This window comes from Trachemys scripta, chromosome 2 (assembly GCF_013100865.1).
Source record: "Trachemys scripta elegans isolate TJP31775 chromosome 2, CAS_Tse_1.0, whole genome shotgun sequence".
In the NCBI taxonomy this organism is placed as follows: Eukaryota; Metazoa; Chordata; order Testudines; family Emydidae; genus Trachemys; species Trachemys scripta.
The window spans coordinates 47,359,949-47,381,517 of NC_048299.1; the positions used below are offsets into that span (position 1 = coordinate 47,359,949).

Below are 21,569 nucleotides of genomic sequence, written 5' to 3' on the forward strand. Positions count from 1 at the left end.
GGGGCGTCCCGGCTGCTACTCGGCTGCCGCCGGGGTGGCGGGTGGGGGCGAGAGAGCCCCTGAGCTAGGTCAGGCCGGCTTGCGGGGAGTCGCTCGCTGATCCGCCCCCGGCCTGGCGGCTCCTGCTCGCTGGGGGGCAGGCAGGGCGGCCCTGCTGGGGAGGAGCCCGATGCGCCGTGTCCCGCCCCCGGTGCCACCGCCTCAAACCTCCGGCATAGGAGCGATTCTCTCCGCGCTCCGCTGCCCACCCGGGGAGGTTCTCCGGGGCCTGCGACTGCCCTAGCACCGCCCCGCCTCCCCAGCCCGCCCGCTGCACTGACCGGCCCGCCCTGCCTGCACCCGCAGGCGGCAGGCAGCGCAGCCCGCTGTAGCCCCAGCCATGCCGGGCCCTGTAGCCCTGCACGTGTCCCGTGTGCGGGCTCTGTACCGGCGGATCCTGCTGCTGCACCGGGCGCTGCCCGTGGAGCTGAAGGCGCTGGGCGATGCGTACGTGAAGGAGGAGTTCCGGAGGCACCGGTCGGTTGGGCCTGCTGATGCCCAGCGCTTCCTGCGGGAATGGGAGGCAAGTGCCCTAGGACCAGCCTCCCCCGTCTGCTGGGCGGCTGCGGGCCATCTAGTTCCTCCCGCACCTTGGTGTTGCCTTAGGGCCCTACCTCAGCTGCATCTATCAGCTCACAGCCTGGGGCTAGCGCAGGGGACTGGGAGTCAGGAGATCTGGGCTCTGCTCCGACTTACTGTGTGGTGTGACCTGGCCTGGGCCAGTCTCTAGGCCCAATAGTTTCAAAGGTAGCTGCTGAGCATCTGCAGGGTGCTTTGAGCAGGGGATTGGAGTACATGGTTTCCTGCAGTCTCTTCCAACCCTAATATTCTGTGATTCTATGCAGCTCCCAATGACTTCATTGTAGAAAATGTAGGGCTTAGTTTCTCTCTGCCTCAGGCCTTCCTTGTATAGTATGGAAGCTGTGATGTTGACACACCTCTGCAAAATACCCTGAGAGCTGCAGATTTTTAAATAAAGCTAGATAAATGTACCCTATTTATTCTTGTATACTAACCTCCAACAACCTCAGCACAAGATTAAGGGATACCCATAATAATAGGCTTCCCTCTGTGCAGGATTCTCATTGCATGGCACCTGTCTGGTAGAACTCTTATAGCTCTTAAGGTTTTTGGCTGGGTTGGGAGGCAGTAGTAGCAGAACCTCTACTAACTGTCATGTCCCTCTCCCCCCACCCCTCCAATGTTCCATTCAGTTTCCCCTTTACCATGGTTGATCTCATACGAGACTTTCTCACTGGCCACTTCTCCAGCTGTCTCCCAGATCCTAACAATGCCTAGTCGGGTGTTCTCTTGTATCCGTAACCCTTCCAATTAGCTAGATCTGAGACTGCTATAAATATTTGAGGTCTGTGCCTTGGGCGTTTTGGAACTCTAGTGTGGCAATACATTGTCAGTGTTTCTTAGTGTTTTGGCACCTGTTTTTTCTTGACAGTTCAGTTTCGGCCTTGGCCTGTTAGTGCACCAAAAACTAGTGGCACTATCTTCTCTGTGCTTCTGTTAGCCAGTGCCATGGCACCAATTCTGACATCATCTTTGTTCTCAGTGGGTTACCTAGGGAGGTGGTGGAATCCCCTTCCTTAGAGGTTTTTAAGGTCAGGCTTGACAAAGCCCTGGCTGGGATGATTTAGTGGGGGATTGGTCCTGCTTTGAGCAGGGGGTTGGACTAGATGACCTCCTGAGGTCCCTTCCAACCCTGATATTCTATGATTGATTCAGTGCACCAGTGCCTGAAGTTATGAAGCACCGGCACTGCAAGCTTTATTAGGTGGTCTTAAGGCTGTTCAGTATAGTCATTTACTGTGCTGTTCCTCTGCCAAAGTTGTTTTTTTAGGGTGGTGCTCATCTAGGTGTTTGTTTCTCTCTGTTGGTCCAGTGCTTCGCTGAACATACTGGTGCCATTTTTCGTTTCCCTTTGTAGGTCTGACATCTAAAGAGGAAAGAAGAGTACTCAGCAGCATCCCTTTAAATGTTTCAGAGTAATGGCCGCCCTCATTGTGTGGTTATCTCTGAGCTAAATGCAACATGCAGCAGTACCACCTGTGTCTGCAGATGTTACCCTGAGCACTGAAGAAATGTGTGGCATATTTGCAGGCCTTGTAAACCCTGCACAAGCCTGGAGCTCTTTGAAGGGTAAACCCTGAAAACTAAAACCTGAGCTACCCATAACCTTTCTGTGCCAGTGCTATGCATATTGGTGAAGACCTGGATCTCCCAGCAAGCCCAGTGGGGTAACTTCTCCACCAAAGTGCCACATGCCATCTTTAGCTGAGGGCTTTGGCCAACACTGGGGGCTTTAGTGCTTGAAGTTGGTGGTATGGAGCTCTGGTTCTTTGTGTGAAGCTGAGCCTCTGTAGAAAAGGCCAAGGCACAAAGCACTGAGTGAGGTCTAACAGTTTCTCAAAGCCCCTAACTCCTGGCAGCTTGAGTATGTAGGTCTCTGGGTATCCTTATGCATTCATAAGCTCAAAGGGGCAGAGTTTCCTGATATTGGTATGTGTAGTGGTCTGTCACAATTATTCTTAGTCTTGTGCAGGTCTGCCACAAAACCCATCGTACCTTTGAGGCATTCCTCTGACCCTGCATTGGCAGAGGTAGGATCTCTTGATGCGTTGGAGTGCTTTTTGTGCTAAGGCTGATGCTCGTGCACCCAGGAGTCTGCTTTTCCCAGGATAGGCAGTCTTGACAATGATGATGCAGCACCTCTTACGCTGAGGATTTCACAAAGCAGATAACATGCTCTAGAACCCCTCCATCATTTGGGCCTGGTCCCCACTAACCCCCCCACTTCGGACTAAGGTACACAAATTCAGCTACGTTAATAACGTAGCTGAATTCGAAGTACCTTAGTCCGAACTTACCGCGGGTCCAGACGCGGCAGGGAGGCTCCCCCGTTGATGCCGCGTACTCCTCTCGCCGAGCTGGAGTACCGGCGTCGACGGTGAGCACTTCCGGGATTGATTTATCGTGTCTAAACCTGATCGATCCCAGAACATCGATTGCCTGCCGCTGGACCCTCCGGTAAGTGTAGATGTACCCTTAGACAGTTCCAGCTGTGTAAATGAGGGAAGGCTGAGTATCAGGGTGATAAAAGCTGCTCTTTGGACTCAGATGAGCAAGAGGACTAATTCTATGCCAGATAAACTCAGCAGTAGAGGAACACACCAACGTCTGTACAGGAGAGGAGCCCAACTTTCTCCAGTTCTTCTAGCTGACTAAACAAATGCATTTTAATTGAAACTGGTCCAAAAATTTGCAAAGTCCCCAGTTGAGGTACATAGGCCAGGATGCTTTTGCATCCTATTTTGGACCAGCAACTGAAGAAGGTGTAGCAGACCCCTCATGCAACTGTCCAAGCCTGGAAGATAACCAAGGAAAAAAATATTTTCTTTGTGAGGATGATCCCAGCTATCAAACTGTCTGGAGTGACTCAAGAGCAAGAGTACCAACCTCAGGGCAGAGTATTAAGAACCAGCACCAACCCCCCAAATTGGTCATGAGTTCTATACTTAGATCTCACCAACCAATTATCAATTATAAACTCCCAGGTACTATAAGAGCCTTAACACAGAGTCACAGACAGTCCCCTTGGGTACTCCATCAGTCTTGCCACCCAGATAAGCCTACCTTTGTGCTACATGGTACCTTACATCAAGAGTCACAGCAATATTCAGGTTACTTGTAGTCCAAAAGGACCAGTCACTTACCTCAGGTCAGTTGTACATTAGAGCTCCCACCAAAGACAACGCTTGTAGCCAATCCTAAACTATCTAAAGATTTATTAAATAGGAAAAGGAAACAGAGTTATTTACAAAGTTAAAGCAGGTAAACATACATACAGAAATAAGCTACAATCTTAAATTTCAAAAGGTAATAGTAGATTCTCTAATAAGCAAGCTCTGTACGTCCTTTAGGGCTAATCTAGGCCAAACTGCAGGGGATCCCTGGTTTATGCCTAGGAACCTTGCCTCCAGGGTCCAAGCAGCAATGAGAAACAGTTCCTTCTTGTTACAGGTTTTTATTCCCTCTCCCCACCCCCACCCCCACTTGTGCTCTGAGCTGCAAACTCATCTGGTGGGAGGAATTCACTTGCATGACTCATCTTTATAGGGATGGCGGAGAGCAATCAGCAAAGTCTTTTGTCTTCTTTAATGTTCCATAATAGTTTGTTTGGAGTTGATGGGTCTTCCCTGTTGGGCAGGACATAACATCTTCTGTTGGAGACCAGCATTTCACACTAGCCCACATAAGCAGTATCCCCGAGCTATTGCCCACATAAGCAATGTCCCTCTCCTTTCTAGTGATTTACACAGTTACCAAGGCTTACAATACAAACGCTCAAATATTATCGTATAATATGGGATACATGTTATAAGTGAGAATGCATGCAGCAACTCACAAGCATTCAATAAAACCTAATACATTCTTATAATTCTGATATCTGTTATAACAATACTAATACACAGGTGAGCCCGACTGATTCCAGTTATGGATTTGTCAGTGTTCAATTGAGAGATGGCGACCTTGGCATGAGCTGGTACCTGATCTCTCAGCATCACATCGGCTACTGCTCTCGCCCTCCTTATGAGAGTTTTGTGGAATCAGCCATGGCTGGAGGGAAGACCATTTGTATTGCTCCTGAGTATATTTGGAGGAAGGGTTTACAAAATCAGAACACTATCTCAGTCTGAGTCAATCAGTGATATATTCTCACTAGTGGTAGGAGAGGAAGGAGTGGTGGATTAGGCCTTCATCCGGAGGGGGACACCTATCTCTTTGCCTTTCACTAGAAAAAATCGCTACTGGTCTTCTGCTCATGGCATCAAGAAAAGACCATGTTAGCTAAGGATATTTTCTCCACCAGCTGGGGAAGGATGCTGCTGTACTTTCTTTTCAACAGCCTACCTCTGGTAGCAAAGGACCTGTTAAAGCTTATGAGACACAAAGGTTTAATGATCTCAATAGTCCCATATTGGTCCGATCAGGTTCGGAATCTGGCCTCATAGTCATTCAGAACAAGTACTTCTCTATCAACCTGGGAGCCATCTCTCTGACATCTTGTTCCTTTTAGGTTAGAGATCTTCAGGTATGGTATCTCTGAACAGGTGATTTGGTGGTCCTGACATTTCAGAAGCCATCTACAAAAAGGAGCTACAACTCCAAATGGCTAATTGAGTCCTCTCCAAGGTGGTGTTGGAGTTTCCACAGTAGTGAGTCTGTCCTCTTGCCAACGCTCTTTTCATGCCAGAGGCCCTTCCTCATGAGTTTGGTGTAAAAGGGTCTTGGAATAGACTGACACATTTAGAAAGTCCACTTAACTTCTTGTTTCTTTTGTCACCAGTTCACTGGGCATGGTTGTTACTACAGGACTATACCTGAATGAATATCTGATTGCATTTCACATTGCTAGGACCTGGCTGACCTGAAACTGGAAAGTTATGTCAATGTTCGCACAATTCAGGTGAACACTGACCATAACCTACCTTCATGGATGTTTCCATCAGACATGCGTAAAGCAGCTACATGTTTTTCTCTCCATACATTCAGAAAGCATTATTGCATAGGCTCATCCTCCAGGAGGAAATTCTGTTTTGGATTCTTTGTTCTAGAACGCAGTGCCAAGGTGGAGAAGGCCAAACTCTTCCACCTGCAGAAGTTTTTGTTTTATGTCAACATATCCCAAATTTTCATTTGTCTCATTTGTGTTGGTTTTTCTTTCTGATAACATTCAAGTCTGCTGAAAGAAATAATTATGTCCAACTATTTGATTTGTAAGCGGTCACTTGCTGCTCTTTATACTGTTTAATGCTGTACATAATAAAAGAATATCTCAGTTAATGTTTTTGTCACTAACTTTGTTATTGCCACTTGTTTTAATTTCTCTCTCTTTGGACATTTTTCAATCTTTCTTTCCTGAAGTGAGAGTCCTGCACAGATGCTCTCATCAGACAGGGAAAAATATTTAATTTATAATTCTCCTTCTCTGAAAAGATCCTCTTTCAGGATTCTCGTTCACCTGCTCCGGTTCCTCTAAAAGTCTGGAGGTTAACTTTTAACTTTTTTTTTTAAAGACAGCTTTCTCTTATACCTTGTTTCTCATTTTTTGTCTGAGGTGCACTTTTTTTTATTTGTAATCTCACATTGATCATCTTGAATGTTTTTTTCTTTCTCTTACCTTCATGTCCTGCTCAGTATAAGAACTGAATAATTAATAGGCAACAGTTTTAGAGTCAGCAGTAGAGGCGTGGAATGGCTAGCAGGGGGCCTGACTTGCATTCTTTATCTCACTACTGCTAACCTTAAGGGTCAAAAAACCTTGAGAGTAAGAACAGTTCTATCAACTTTTCACTAAGGAGTCACTGCTCGGGTGTGAGAATCCTGCAAGGTATCCTTTTCAGAATAAAAAGTAAATAATTTTCCAATTTTCATTTCCCCTCACCAACTGATAGAGCTTGAAAACTGAAAATCTTGGTCATACCTCTCAAACAGCCCACGCTACTATGGGTTTTATTTGGTAGTGAATTCTGTAATTAAAGCTGTAAAACAGTTTCCTCTCATAGCTGCCTGTAGCTTACAATTTTGGGGTTTAAATTTTCCATGCTTCGTTCTTCTCCAAAAGTGACTTGGATTTTTTTTTTTAACGAAATCCCTTTTAGTCCCATTGGAGTTGTGAGAAAGTGGTAAAAATACATGTTTTTTTCAGCAAAAAACCTGAATTTCAAAACCTGAAACTTAGGCTGATCTTTAATGAGCACTAATGGTTTTGCAAGCCATGGGGTTGGGAGTGGGAAATTGGTTTAGATTTAATAGTGTCTGTTTGAAAATGGCATAGTGCACACTTCAAGAGGGCAGTTAGAAAAGATGCCAAGGTAGATTCAGGCTTTGCCAAGCTGTTCATGTGGATCCTTTTACCTATATCTCAGTCTTCTTATTTCCCCCCAAAATTATGTCAGTCTGAAGGTGTGATTACTAAAAATTTCACATTCATTTCACAGGGCTAAGGGACTTGTTGCACCTCAGAATGCGTTAAGACTCCCAGAGCCTTGGAAACATGAAATAGATAATTGGGGAACAAGTCCCAAAGCATTTCTTCAACATTCTCTTCCCTTGCTGGGAAACAGGTTCTCAGGCTAGTGTTTAGCTCCTTTTATTCCAGTGGGTTATAGGTCGTCAGTCTGTCCTTGGCTGGAGGGAATAGCCCATTCAATACTAACTTCATGGAGGCTCTAGATTAGTTCTTGAACATCCTGCAATAGTGCATCTATGAAGTGCATGTATATGGCACACTTAAAGAAGTATGCATTAGCGGTACTAGCATATTGCTTATTACAAGAAACACAGCTGTGCTTCCAGAAATTCTGCGTGCACCCAGATTTTTTTCTTTCTTCAAAAAAACATCTAGAGCCATTTTTAAAACAACTAACAAAATCATCCAAAGCACAGGACTTGGTGGTCATGGTGGACTTCAACGACCCAGAGATCTGGGGAAAATAGTACAGCAGGGCACGGATTATCTAACAAGTTCTTGGAATGTATTTGAGACAAGTTTTTTATTTCAGAAACTGGAGAAAGCTACTAGGGGAGAGGCTGTTCTAGATCTGATTTTTAACAAATAGGGAGGAACTGCTTGAGAATTTGAAAGTGGAAGGCAGCTTCAATGACAGTGATCATGAAATGATGGAGTTCATGATTCTAAGGAAAGATCGGAAGGAAAACAGCACAATAAAGACAATGGAGTTCAAGAAGGCAGACTTTATCAAACTCAGGTAGTTGGTAGGTAAGATCCCATGAGAAGCAAATCTAAGGAGAAAAACAGTTCAAGAAAGCTGGCAGTTTTTTAAAGAGACATTATTAAGAGCAAAAGAGCAAACTAGCCCATTGCGAAGGAAAGATCGGAAGTATGGCAAGAGACCACCCACTTTCAGTGATCAGAAACTCAATAAAGAGTCCTACAAAAAGTGGAAACTAGGTCAAATTACAAAGGATTAATATAAACAAATAAATATATAGGGACAAAATTAGAAAAGCCAAGGCACAAAATGAGTTTAAACTAGCTAGAGACATAAGGGTAACAAGAAAACATTCTACAAATACATTAGAAGCCAGAGGAAGACCAAGGATAGGATAGGCCAATTACCCATGAGGGGGGAGGGGGGGACAATAACAGAAAATGTGTAAATGGCAGATGTATTAAATTACTTTTTTGGTTCATTTTTCACCAGAAAGGTTAGTAGCAAGTGAACATCTAATATAGTGAATGCCAGTGAAAATGAGTTAGGATCAGAGGCTAAAATAGGGAAAGAATAAGTAAAAAATTACTTAAACAAGTTAGATGTCTTCAGGTCACCAGGGCCTGATGAAATACATCCTAGAATGCTCAAGGAGTTGACTGAAGAGGTATCTGGGCCATTAGCGAGTATCTTCAAAAAGTCACGGAAGACAGGAGAGATTCCATAGGACTGAAAAAGGGCAAATATAGTGCCAATCTGTAAAAAGAGAAACAAGGACAACCTGGGAAATTAGACCAGTCAGCTTAGCTTCAGTAGTATCCAGAAAGATAATGGAGCAAATAATTAAACAATCAATTTGCAAACACCTAAAATATAATGTGAATAAGTAACAGTCAGCATAGATTTGTCAAGAACAAATTATGTCAAACTAAACTAATAGCTTTCTTTGACAGGGTGACACGCCTTGTGGATGGGGGAAGAGAGGGAGATGTAGTATATCTTGACTCTAAGATGCGAAAAAATTATCTTGGCTCTAGTAAGGCTTTTGATACTGTCTTGCATGACCTTCTTATAAGCAAACTTGGGAAATACAACCTAGATGGAGCTACTATAAGGTGGGTGCATAACTGGTTGGAAAGCCATTCCCAGAGTAGTTATCAGTGGCTTACAGTCAAGCTGGAAAGGCATATCGAGTGTGGTCCCACAGGGATCAGTTCTGGGCCGAATTCTAGTCAATATCTTCATCAATGATTTAGATAATGGCAGAGAGAGTACACTTATAAAGTTTGTGGGTGATACCCAGCTGGGAGGGGTTGCAAGTGCTTTGGAGGATAGGATTAAAAATCAAAATTATCTGGAAAACTGGAGAAACAGTTAGAAGAAAACAGGACAAAAGTCAGTAAGGACAAAATGCAAAGTACTCTACTTAGAAAGGAACAAATAGTTGCACATATACAGAATGGGAAGGACTGCTTAGGGTGGAGTACTGCAGAAAGGGATCTGGAGGTCATAGTGCATCACAAGATAAATGTGAGTCAACAGTGTAATGTTGTTGCAAAAAAAGCTAACATCATTCTGGGATGTATTAGAAGGAGTGTTATAAGCAAGACACGAGAAGTAATTCTTCTGCTCTACACACTGATTAGACCTCAGCTGTAGTATTGTGTCCAGTTCTGGGCGCCACATTACAGGAAGGATGTGTACAAATTAGAGAAAGTCCAGAGAAGAGCAACAAAAATGATTAAAGGTCTAGAAAACATGACCTTTGAGGGAAGATTTAAAAAAATTGGATTTGTTTAGTTTGGAAAAGAGAAGACTGAGGGGGGACATATCATCAGTTTTCAAGTACATAAAAGGTTGTTAGAAGAAGGAGGGGGAAAATGTTCTCTTTAACCTCTGAGTATAGGACAAGAAGCAATAGGCTTAAATTGCAGCAACGGCGGTTTAGGTTGGACATTGGGAAAAACTTTTTACTATCAGGGTGGTTAAACGCTGGAATAAATTGTTCAGGTAGGTTGTGGAATCTCCATCATTGCAGTTTTTTAAGAGCAAGTTAGACAAACACCTGTCAGGGATGGTCTAGATAATACTTAGTCCTTCCGTGAATGCAGGGGAGTGGACTAGATGACCTCTTGAGGTCCTTTCCAGGCCTGTGATTCTATAAAATGCTAAATAGTGTGTCAAAGCAACTTTGAGGTTTCACAATTAAAATAATGTAACAGTTAAGTTTCTTATAGCAACATTAACTTGGCATGTTGCACATGTGAAGTATTTTTATTCCTGATTTTCTTGTTAGATGTACAGCTTACTGTTGTACAAATGCAATTTTAATTCCTGGACAGGCTTTTTCCTTGCTCACTGCACACCATACAAGATGCATATTGCAATGTGGTTCGATATATTGTGTTAGTGGAGAGAGAGAATGTGTGATCTTATAATTAAATATTGTATCTTAATGTAAACACATGAGAGCTGAGCTGTTGCAAATGTGATGTTAGTTTTGTCATTTCCTGACTTTGAGTATCTAATTATACAACCTTAATGTTCTCAGCATTTTTTTGTTTGTTTCTTTGTTTTTTAATGAATTTTCCTGGGTTTAAAAAAAATTCTTAATCTGGAACTATTTGACTTTGTGGTTGAAACTCTTGTTAGCTCCAAGAGAAGGCTTGGGCTTGCACCACTGAAGTCAATGGGAGTTTCAACACTGATTTCATTCATAGGAGGATCATGCCCACTGTGTGTATCATGCCTTATTGAGTATGTATACTGGGCTGCTGATAATTGGGTCTGTCGTTGTGTTGTGACTTCTTGTTATCCAACCTTCCTCCTGGATAATTACTAATCGTTAAAATAGCCCTGGCATTTTTTGACCAAAACTTACCACTGTTCCAAACAATTTTATTGTTCTCACTTTATTATGTACATAAAACAGCACATTCAGGAAAGTGAGCGCATCAGGTGTTTATGTCAAGGAAATCAATCCACGTCATTTAAGTTCTCTATATTTCTGTATTTTGTGACCATCTTTTGTATCTTAGTACTTTAGGATTTTAGTTTCTGGACAGATATCCTTAGATATGAACCCAAATCTCAATGTGGAACTTGAACCTATGATCTAGTTCACAGGCAAGGATGCTGCCATCTTAAATATATTTGCAGAATATAAAAAGATAAGCAAAAGATTAAAGGCAGATTTCAAGACTAATTTTAAAGAAAAATGAGAGAAATGGGATCAAGTTTGAGATATAATGTCTTAATAAACAAATGCACACAGAATAACCTTTGAGTTACTGTAATATTGCTGTATTTAGGTCCTACTTCATTTGCAATATTGCAGAAATTGCAGATTCTGCAATATTAGGCTTCCACCACAGTTTTGTTTTAAATCAGCTTACTTTGCACAGTCCACAATTTGCATATGTTTTGAGTTTTGCAACACACACTTTTTTGCTCATTAGTACATTAAATGAGTTTGGAGAGTTTTGGGATTCATCTGCAGTTCTACAGCATTTTCCAGAGTTAGCAGGGACAGTAAAGCGATCCCTATTGATCTTACCTAGTTCTGTGGATGCTGAGTGTGCAACATCTCGATACAGATAAGTGTTCACAAAGCAAAGACCGGACATGAAGGAGACCACTGTAGCAGGGTGTGCTGCACTAACATTCAATCCCTGTAAAATATAAATGGCTAAAGTGACTGAATTTCTGTAGCAGTTCTGTTAAGAATTTTTCTTCTGAATTTTATATTGTACCAGTCACTTTTTAAAAAATGAATAAGAACATAAGAACTGCCATACTGGGTCGGACCAAAGATCCATCTAGCCCAGTATCCTGTCTTCTGACAGTGGCCAATGCCAGGTGCCCCAGAGGGAATGAACAGAACAGGTAATCATCAAGTGATGATTCCCAGCTTCTGGCAAACAGAGGCTAGAAACACCATCCCTGCCCATCCTGGCTAATAGCCATTGATGGACCTATCCTCCATGAATATATCTAGTTCTTTTTTGAATCTTGTAATATAATATATTGTCTGGTTATCTTAAAAAAAATTAGCTGGCATAACTGTCATGGATTCACTGGTCCCGTGCTCTGGAACAGCCCCTGGGAGAACTCCCTTCATTGTGTCAGCCTTCCTTGAGGGTTGCACAAGCTAGCTCTATGGGGTAAGCCCCTTGGCTTCACCGCCTCTTGGGACCGAACCTCGCAGCCTTCCGCACCTCTGCATCCCCTCATGAGCTTCCCTCAGTGAGTCCGCTCGAATTGGACATCTGGGGAACGCTTGCACACTCAGAGAGAAATGCAGCAAGACTTTATTATACCGGAGTGACTCTTAGCATTGTAAAGGCAGACGGGTTTATTAGATAAAGTCATTATGTTAGCATAAAGAATGGAGAAGTTACAGCAAAGTCAATCTGGGTCTGTCCAGAACCCTGATCTTTCTCTCTCTCTCTCTCTGACCTTGCTTGAGTCCCAATCCAGAAGCGAGAGTCCCGCTTCTAGCAGCCCGCACTATACCACACCCCAAAGCCACCCTCTGTCTTTGTTCTGATTCCTGGGAAAAACAGGTCACCTGGCTACTCACCTCAATTCTTTGTTCTCGACTGGTTGCAGCTGGCTGGCTTCTTTCAGAGGGTGGGTCCCAGGGTCATCAATTGCTAGGTTACAAAATGTCTGGGACATTGTATGGGCCCATGCAGCTAGGTGGAAGTCACAGCTGGTCCTCTGGGTCTCTGCAAAGATTAAATCACCTTTTCCCACCACCTAGTTAAACATGCAGTACATAAGGGAAACTGAGGCACACACAGTATTCATACAAAATATTAGAAAATTCCCACTTTGTCTCAATAACATAATAAATGAGTCTTTATATAGTTCCAGCAAATTTTTCTTAAACAAATAGGTGTACTGTGGCTTTTCCAAATTACAGCTATTAATAAAGGTCCATTATTACTTTTCTATGATTTTCCACATCCTGTCCGCAACTCAGCAGCAATTATTTGAAGAACATCCCATGATTCAGATAGGGTCTTAGCTATACTATAATTTTTACTAAAAAGAGACAAAGAAGGGTCACTTTAATTTGCTTAGTACAGGAATGTAGGAAGCTTTTTAAAAAATAAATCCCTAAACTCTTAAAAAGATGTAAGTGGATAATGAAATATTTTTACAGGAAATCTAATTTGACTTGTTTGAACTTACAAAATAGAAAAATGAACTGCTTTTTGAATGCTGTTGGATGAAACAAGGCCTCTAAGAATGAGATTAATAGAAACAGTCTGTACATAAATGTTAAATTTATAAAAATAATTAGTAGTATAATGTCATGTTATGCCTATTTATTTTTTATAGCAGTGGGCTCAGATTAATAATTTGTATCTCGAAATCCATGGGGAAGTATTAATACTAGAAGGAGATACTTCTAAAGAAAACAAGCTTTGTTAGTCAGGAACTATAGCTCTTCAGGTGGATTCAAATGACGCAGATCAATTATTAATATACATTGCTTTCTATTTTCTAAATATTTAATATTTTAATTAAAATAATTGGTGCTTATTAACAAGAGGCAGCTGGTATAATTAGATTGAGAATGATTATTGCCTGGGAATGTTACACTGGTCTACAATTTTTGAGCAGTCGTCTGCTTCAGAGATAAAATGTGCTATTTATTATGTATTTTGATGTGCTGAATTCAAATATGACAATTAAAACAACTGATTGGCTACTGTTTCTAAAATACTTAAGTTTTTACATTTTATGTCTATGTATATTGTGTAGATAGTAGAGTTTTAATCATAAATTGTAAACCTAGGTCTTTTCATGTGTTTATGGTTGCTTTAGGTGATAATATTTCACCTGTCCTGTTTATGTAACACTTTAAAAATCAGCAAAAGGGTTATATAAATAAAATTTATTATGAAACAAAAGGCAAAAAACTATTCTGTACATAGTTTAGTCCTATTCAGTGTCTACTCGGCGCTTCTTGGCTTGTCTCTTGTATTCATTAAATGGAGCATCTCTTGTCACTGTCCAGCAATAGTCTGCAAGCAGTGATGGGCTCCATTTGCCCTGATAGTGTTTCTCCATTGTTGCAATGTCCTGATGAAATCGCTCGCCGTGCTCGTCGCTCACTGCTCTGCAGTTCGGTGGAAAAAAATCTAGATGAGAGTGCAAAAAATGTATCTTTAGTGACATGTTGCAACCAAGGCTTTTGTATGCCTTGAGGAGGTTTTCCACCTACAACCTGTAGTTGTCTGCCTTGTTGTTTCCGAGAAAATTTATTGCCACTAACTGGAAGGCTTTCCATGCCGTCTTTTCCTTGCCACGCAGTGCATGGTCAAATGCATCATCTCAAAGAAGTTCACGAATCTGAGGACCAACAAAAACACCTTCCTTTATCTTAGCTTCACTTAACCTTGGAAATTTTCCACGGAGGTACTTGAAAGCTGCTTGTGTTTTGTCAATGGCCTTGACAAAGTTCTTCATCAGACCCAGCTTGATGTGTAAGGGTGGTAACAAAATCTTCCTTGATTCAACAAGTGGTGGATGCTGAACACTTTTCCTCCCAGGCTCCAATGACTGTCGGAGTGGCCAATCTTTCTTGATGTAGTGGGAATCTCTTGCACGACTATCCCATTCACAGAGAAAACAGCAGTACTTTGTGTATCCAGTCTGCAGACCAAGCAAGAGAGCAACAACCTTCAAATCGCCACCAAGCTGCCACTGATGTTGGTCATAGTTTATGCATCTCAAAATTTGTTTCATGTTGTCATAGGTTTCCTTCATATGGACTGCATGACCAACTGGAATGGATGGCAAAACATTGCTATTATGCAGTAAAACAGCTTTAAGACTCGTCTTTGATGAATCAATGAACAGTCTCCACTCATCTGGATCGTGAACGATGTTGAGGGCTGCCATCACACCATCGATGTTGTTGCAGGCTACAAGCTCACCTTCCATGAATAAGAATGGGACAAGATCCTTTTGACGGTCACGGAACATGGAAACCCTAACATCACCTGCCAGGAGATTCCACTGCTGTAGTCTGGAGCCCAACAGCTCTGCCTTACTCTTGGGTAGTTCCAAATCCCTGACAAGGTCATTCAGTTCACCTTGTGTTATGAGGTGTGGTTCAGAGGAGGAGGATGGGAGAAAATGTGGGTCCTGTGACATTGATGGTTCAGGACCAGAAGTTTCATGCTCTTCCTCTTCCTCGTCTGACTCAAGTGAGAATGATTCTGGTGCATCAGGAACCGGCAGTCCTTCTCCATGGGGTACTGGGCGTGTAGCTGATGGAATGTTTGGATAATGCACAGTCCACTTTTTCTTCTTTGACACACCTTTCCCAACTGGAGGCACCATGCAGAAGTAACAATTGCTGGTATGATCTGTTGGCTCTCTCCAAATCATTGGCACTGCAAAAGGCATAGATTTCCTTTTCCTGTTCAACCACTGGCGAAGATTTGTTGCACAAGTGTTGCAGCATATGTGTGGGGCCCACCTCTTGTCCTGATCTCCAATTTTGCAGCCAAAATAAAGGTGATAGGCTTTCTTAACCATAGTGGTTATACTGCGCTTTTGTGATGCAAAAGTCACTTCACCACAAACATAGCAGAAGTTATCTGCACTGTTCACACAAGTACGAGGCATCTCTGCTCACTTTGGCTAAAGAGAAATGTGTCCCTTTGCAAAATCAAACACTGACAAATAAGAGAGCACGACACTGTATGATTTCTAGAGCTCATATAGGGCAATTTGTTCAGCAGAGTGATGTAAGCTTCGTTATGATTGCATCATCCATGACTTCTAGGAATAACGTGATGCAATTCATACAATGTATGATGCAATACCAGCTTCTGATTGCATCATTCATTGTTTTGCCTGTCCAAACCCAGTCATAGATTTATTCCTAGATCCAGTCAAAGATGTATTTTAGTCATTTCTGGTTTAAATTGAGATCCCTTCCCTTTAATACTCACTTATCTTCCGCTATTCCCAAGTCAAGGGTCGTATATACTGATCCAGTGGCATATCTTGAAAACTAGAGCCAATCAACAATTTTAAGCATCATTTTCATTCTCAGTGACCCAGAATTAGTAAAGTTTGACTACATTTATTTCAGAAGCATTTTGGCTGTAGAGCAGTGTTATTAATGTTGACAGAGCTGATAAGTAATTTAGCTCAACCTCTAAATTGTTAAATAATTGATGAGTATGTATTGCTTAAAACAAATAATAATAAACTAATATTAGTTACCGAACTGGTTGGGTTACAAATTATGGGTTAGTGTTGTTACAGCAGAAAATTCAGCTGAATCTTTTTTTATTCACTTCTAAGACATTTGAATTGTCCTCCTCCAACCCTTAAGGCTGCCATGTTACGAGGACCAGTCTTCTAGCTAAGAAGGCTTAGGCTGTTTTGGGGCTACAGAGAATCACTGAAGAGTGACAAGAGAGTCCATCTTCCTAACAGGCTAAATAAATTGCCTCTGTACCAGTTTCTAGCCATTATTGGCCCTGGAGCATGGGATTCTGACAGCCTTTCTATGAGCTGCTACGTGGACTGAAATTGATTCAGAGTTGTGCTTTATAATAGTGTGCTTGGCTCATTGAAAAAGGGAGATGCTTGTATTACTCTCTAGTAACTCATCAAGGCATTTCAGGAGCTGTGGATAACATAATTCCAACTATACATATAAAATGATGGGGTCTAAATTAGCTGTCAAGAAAGAGATCTTGGAGTCATTGTAGAAAGTTCTCTGAAAACATCCACTCAGTGTGCAGCGGCAGTCAAAAAAGCTAACAGATTGTTGGGAATCATTAGGAAAGGGATAGATAATAAGACAGAAAATATCATTGTCTCTATATAAATCCATGGTGTGCCCACATCTTGAATACTGTGTGCAGATGTGATTGCTCTATCTCAAAAAATATATATTGGAATTGGAAAAGGTACAGAAAAGGGCAACAAAAATTATTAGGAGTATAGAACAGCTTTTGTATGAGGAGAGATTAATAAGACTGGGACTTTTCAGCTTGGAAAAGAGACAACAAAGGGGGGATATGATGGAGGTCTATACAATCATGACTGGTGTGAAGAAAGTAAATGAGGAAGTGTGTTATGAGAAGGTGTAAATAACAAGAACTAGAGTTCACCAAATGAAATTAATAGGCATAGGGTTGCCAGGCATCCAATTTTCAACTGGAACGCCCGGTTGAAAAGGGACCCTGGCAGCTCCGGTCAGCACTGCTGACCGGGCCATTAAAAGTCCAATTGGCCACTCGCAGCAGGGCAGGCAGGGTGCCTGCCTAGCTCCGCACGGCTCCCGGAAAGCTTCTGGCATCTCCCTCCGGCTTCTAGGCGTAGGGGTGGCCACAGGGGCTCCACATGCTGCCCCATCCCTGAACATCGCTTCTGCAGCTCCCATTGGCTGGGAACTGCAGCCAATGGGAGCTGCAGGGGTGGAGGCATTTGTCATTTCAGATTTTAATAAAAATTGTGACATAAGATTCAGGAGTGCTATTTCATTGACATAGTGCAACATTGCCAGATACAGTAGAATTGGTTTTTAGTGACCTTTTGATTATGTGGATCAAAAACTATTTATTAAAAGTAAATTCCTATTGCTGCTGATAACCTTAACCCTGACTTAGAGTGTTCAGTGGGCATTTGGTTGTAAGGATCACATTGGAAACGGTTTCTTTTGTTTGATATTTCCCAAAGTCAGGAAAGATTTTCTCAATCTTTTGAGTGTCTTTAGTTGTGCCTGATGAATGAGAGCTTGTGATAGTCAGACAGGACCGCAGATAGGAAATCAGGATGCTGTTCTGACTGTCAGGCTAGATGTGTGTGGTGTGGCGTGGCTGCAGTGACTTCCCTTAATCTGCTTAATCTGCTTTGGCATTAAATGCTGAGTCTTATTCACTCTCTATGCAAGGCGGAGATTTTTTTTTTTCTGCATCTTTGATTTGGGAAGTTTCCATAAAACAGCATTGAGGGGTAGTGATCATTTGGATAGAATAGGGATGGGCAAACTTTTTGGCATGAGGGCCACATCTGGGTATGGAAATTGTGGGCCATCAATGTTTATGAAATTGGGAGTTGGGGTGCAGGAGGGGGTGAGGGCTCTGGTTGGGGGTGCGGGCTCTGGGGTTGGGCCAGAAATGAGAAGTTCAGGGTGCAGGAGGGGGCTCCAGGCTGGGGTGGGGGGTTGGGGTGCAGGTGGGTGGGACTGAGGGGTTTGGAGGGTGGGAGGGGGATCACAGCTGGAGCAAGGCGTTGGGGCTCAGGAGGGGGTCAGGGGTGCAGGCTCCAGGCAGCACTTAACTCAAGCAGCTCCCGGAAGCAGCAGAATGTCCCCCCTCTGGCTTCTACGCGGAGGCGCGGCCAGGTGGCTCTGCGTGCTGCCCTGTCCGCAGGCGCCATCCCTGCAGCTCCCATTGGCCCCATTTGCTGGCCAAAGGGAGCTGCAGGGGCGGCGTTTGGGTGGGGGCAGCGTGCAGAGCTCGCTGGCAGCCCTTAGGTGAGGAGCCGGAGGGGGGATGTGCCACTGCTTCCAGGAGCTGCGCAGAGCAATCCCCCCGACCCCGCTCCCCGGCAGGAACTTGAGGGCCGGATTAAAATGTCTGAAGGGCCGGATGTGGCCCCCGGGCCGTAGTTTGATCACCCCTGGAATAGAACAATCAAAATGAAGGTTCCCCAGGCAGATTCGTAAAACAGGATTCCACTGTAATATAGCCTTAAAATTTCTACTGGTGCTGCCTCCAAATCTAGAAAATCACAAGCAGGGTTAGGGTCCTTAGTCAAGAATCCTTACCATATAGTGGAGTCTTTTCTTGCAGAGAGAGTTGGAATGACCTGTGAGTATACCCAGTAGATGAGTGAGTGAGTGTGTGTGTGTGTGTGTGTGTGTGTGTGTGTGTGTGGTACTCATCTGTCATGGGAAGAAGCATTTGGTACCTCTCATTTGGAGAGTGACATCATTCTCTTTTAGATTAGTCTGCCCACTACTGAGGTCGGTAATTTTGTGTTTTTCTTTGTTCACGTGGATATGATATAATGTTCGATTAGCTTCTTTTGTTAATTCTGTTACATGTAAATACAGCACCATTCCCCCCTCCCCCATTCCAATAATGGTGTGGTCTTGAGTTAATAGAAAACGAGACTTAAAGGAGGATATGAGATGTGCATTTGGTACAGGCCTTTACTGCATTCTCCAAGTTCAAAATGGCATGGGCAATACCATCAGTATTTTTAACACTGCTGCCATATTGCTATACCAATTATTCTTTTTGTTGTTAATGTATGAATTTTAAAGCTTACCCTGTAGTTGTACCTGGGTGATCTTATGTCTAAATATTTAATGCTTTCAGTAACAACAGCTTGGATTTTTATACCAGGGAAAGTAGTCATACTATTACTAACACATTATTTAAAAATTTGTAGTTTAAGTACAGAATTATGTCCTGGAACCCATTTATTCATCTGTGGATGATCCCTACTTCTCTCATAAATACAGTTTAGTAACAGCCAACACATGATTAGGTCTCTCAAAAAAAATTATAGTGAACACATTTGTTATAATCAGCATTAGAAAGAATATGAAGTTATCTTTTAAAAGATAATTTAGGCTTCCACCTAGTGGTGGTAGGGTATTCTGTCCAACAGAAATGAGACAAACAGGAAAAACATTATCTCAGGTACATATAACCTATTTATCTTGTTATGGGGCTTGTAGATTTAAAACTTAACAAATCAGAAGATTGTGAACACAAATTATGTGCACAACTGTACATGACCTTGGGCTTTGAGGTTTTTGTAACTTAGGGCCATAATGATTAGAACCTGCTGTTATCACGGGAGTACATTCAGGTTCCTGAAGAACTTCTGAATCTATCAGAACCTTATCTCCTGATCTGTTGCAAGTTTGCTAATATTTCTGTTTTTTCAGGGCTCTTGGATTATGCTTTAAACAAAAAGTCTAACTGGATATAAAAAAGTAGAGTGAAGATCAAAATCTGTAAAGCCCATCTTTGTTTTTATTTGTACAAGTAAACATGTTTTGTTAAGTTTCCAACTTTAGCACTCCTTACTTATTTGGGCAAAACTGACTTTATTAGGAGATCCCTTGAGTAAGAACTGCTGAATATGGCTTTAAAGAAGTTAAAGAGGAAAAGTTGCCAGATGTTGTCTTTTCCATTTTGTTATTCTTCCACTATCCAGTTATATTATTTGTTTCACAGTAGTGCCTAGAAACTCAAACCAGATTAGGGCGCTGTTGGGTTGAAGCTCTATACAGACACATAGTCAAAGACAATAACTGCTCAAAAGAACTTGCAGTCTTAGCTTACAACAAAATGTAACAAGTGAGTGAAACAGGCTGGGGAGAAGTAAGATGGAGTAACAGAAAAACAATTATTTTTTCATAGTCGGAGAATAACAGAGTTCTCACTTTTTGTTTGGGTACAGCAAATCAGATACTTTATTTTCTTTCTATCAATTGCATAGAGGGAGAGAGCTAAGCAGGTCTCTCAACAGGTAAAACAATTTCAGCAAGCATTTATACCTTTTGTTACAGACAATAATGAGCAACAGCTGCATTTTGTTTATACATAGGTCATTCTGATATCTTGTTTTGCTCACTAATGTAGACTCTTAGTCTACATTCCATATTATCTACATAAGGTTGCAACAACTTCTCACACAATTCTTTCCCACTCACCTCACACATTCCTCGCTTCTACAAATCTACAAACCATTATTAGGGTTACAGTTAGCCTGACTCTTGCTAACGAACTATCATGCATTGCATCCCCTTCCTGTCAGTTCTTTCTCTGCTTCCACATCATAGAGCTGTTGTATGCATGAATTGCAGATAGGGATAAATAAGGAGATATGTGCCAGTAATCTCTGCTTGCCACCTGCCTAGCTATTATCAGCTAGAAATGATCTATAAGTATTGCAGTAAAAGTTAATTAAAAAATAAAAAAGTAGAACAAACTAACGTACCCTCTTAAAATCACTAGCTTTCCACAACAGCTATAGATAAAGTAGCGTGTTCTGGAATAATTGCAGTCAAGTATCTAGTGCTGTATTTGTGTATACATTAAGCATGTCCACCTCAGTACTGTGAAAGCCTATATAAGACTGAGGATACCATAAAAAAGTTATTTTTGATGAGCTAATGTAGTGGATGCATTTTATATTGAATCTGGAACTCTTCTTAAATAGTAACTCTTACCATAGATGCATAGATTCCAAAGCCAGAGGGACTATTGTGATCATCTAGTCTGGCCTCCTGTGTAATACAGGCCATAGAATGTCCCCAAAATAATCCCTAGAGCATCTCTTTTAGAAAAACATCCAATCTTGATTTAAAAATGTCAGAGATGGAGAATCCACCATGTCCTTTGGTAAATTGTTCCAATTGTTAATTACCCTGTTTAAAAACGTATGCCTTATTTCCAGTCTATTTCTTGCTTCAACTTCCAGCCATTGGATCATGTTATAACTTTCTCTGCTAGACTGAAGAACCCATTAGTAAATATTTGTTCCCCAGGTAGATACTTATAGATTGTAGTCTTAAACTTAACAAAGAGAAGGTAAATCGATTGAGCTTTTTGACAAGTTTCAGAGTAACAGCCGTGTTAGTCTGTATCCACAAAAAGAAGAACAGGAGTACTTGTGGCACCTTAGAGACTAACAAATTTATTAGAGCATAAGCTTTCGTGGACTACAGCCCACTTCTTCGGATGCATCCGAAGAAGTGGGCTGTAGTCCACG

The 21,569-nt window shown here is 42.1% G+C and overlaps 1 protein-coding gene across 1 annotated transcript in view; it reads left to right on the forward strand.

Annotated features, from left to right (window-relative positions):
- The first annotated feature begins 326 nt into the window (after window positions 1-326).
- The window catches only part of SDHAF3 (succinate dehydrogenase complex assembly factor 3), an 81,713-nt gene continuing 60,470 nt past the window's right edge, over window positions 327-21,569 (forward strand). The window contains exon 1 of the mRNA XM_034760502.1: window positions 327-562. Coding sequence (XP_034616393.1) covers window positions 380-562 — 183 coding nt within the window. The 5' untranslated portion in view covers window positions 327-379. The remainder of the gene's footprint in view (window positions 563-21,569) is intronic.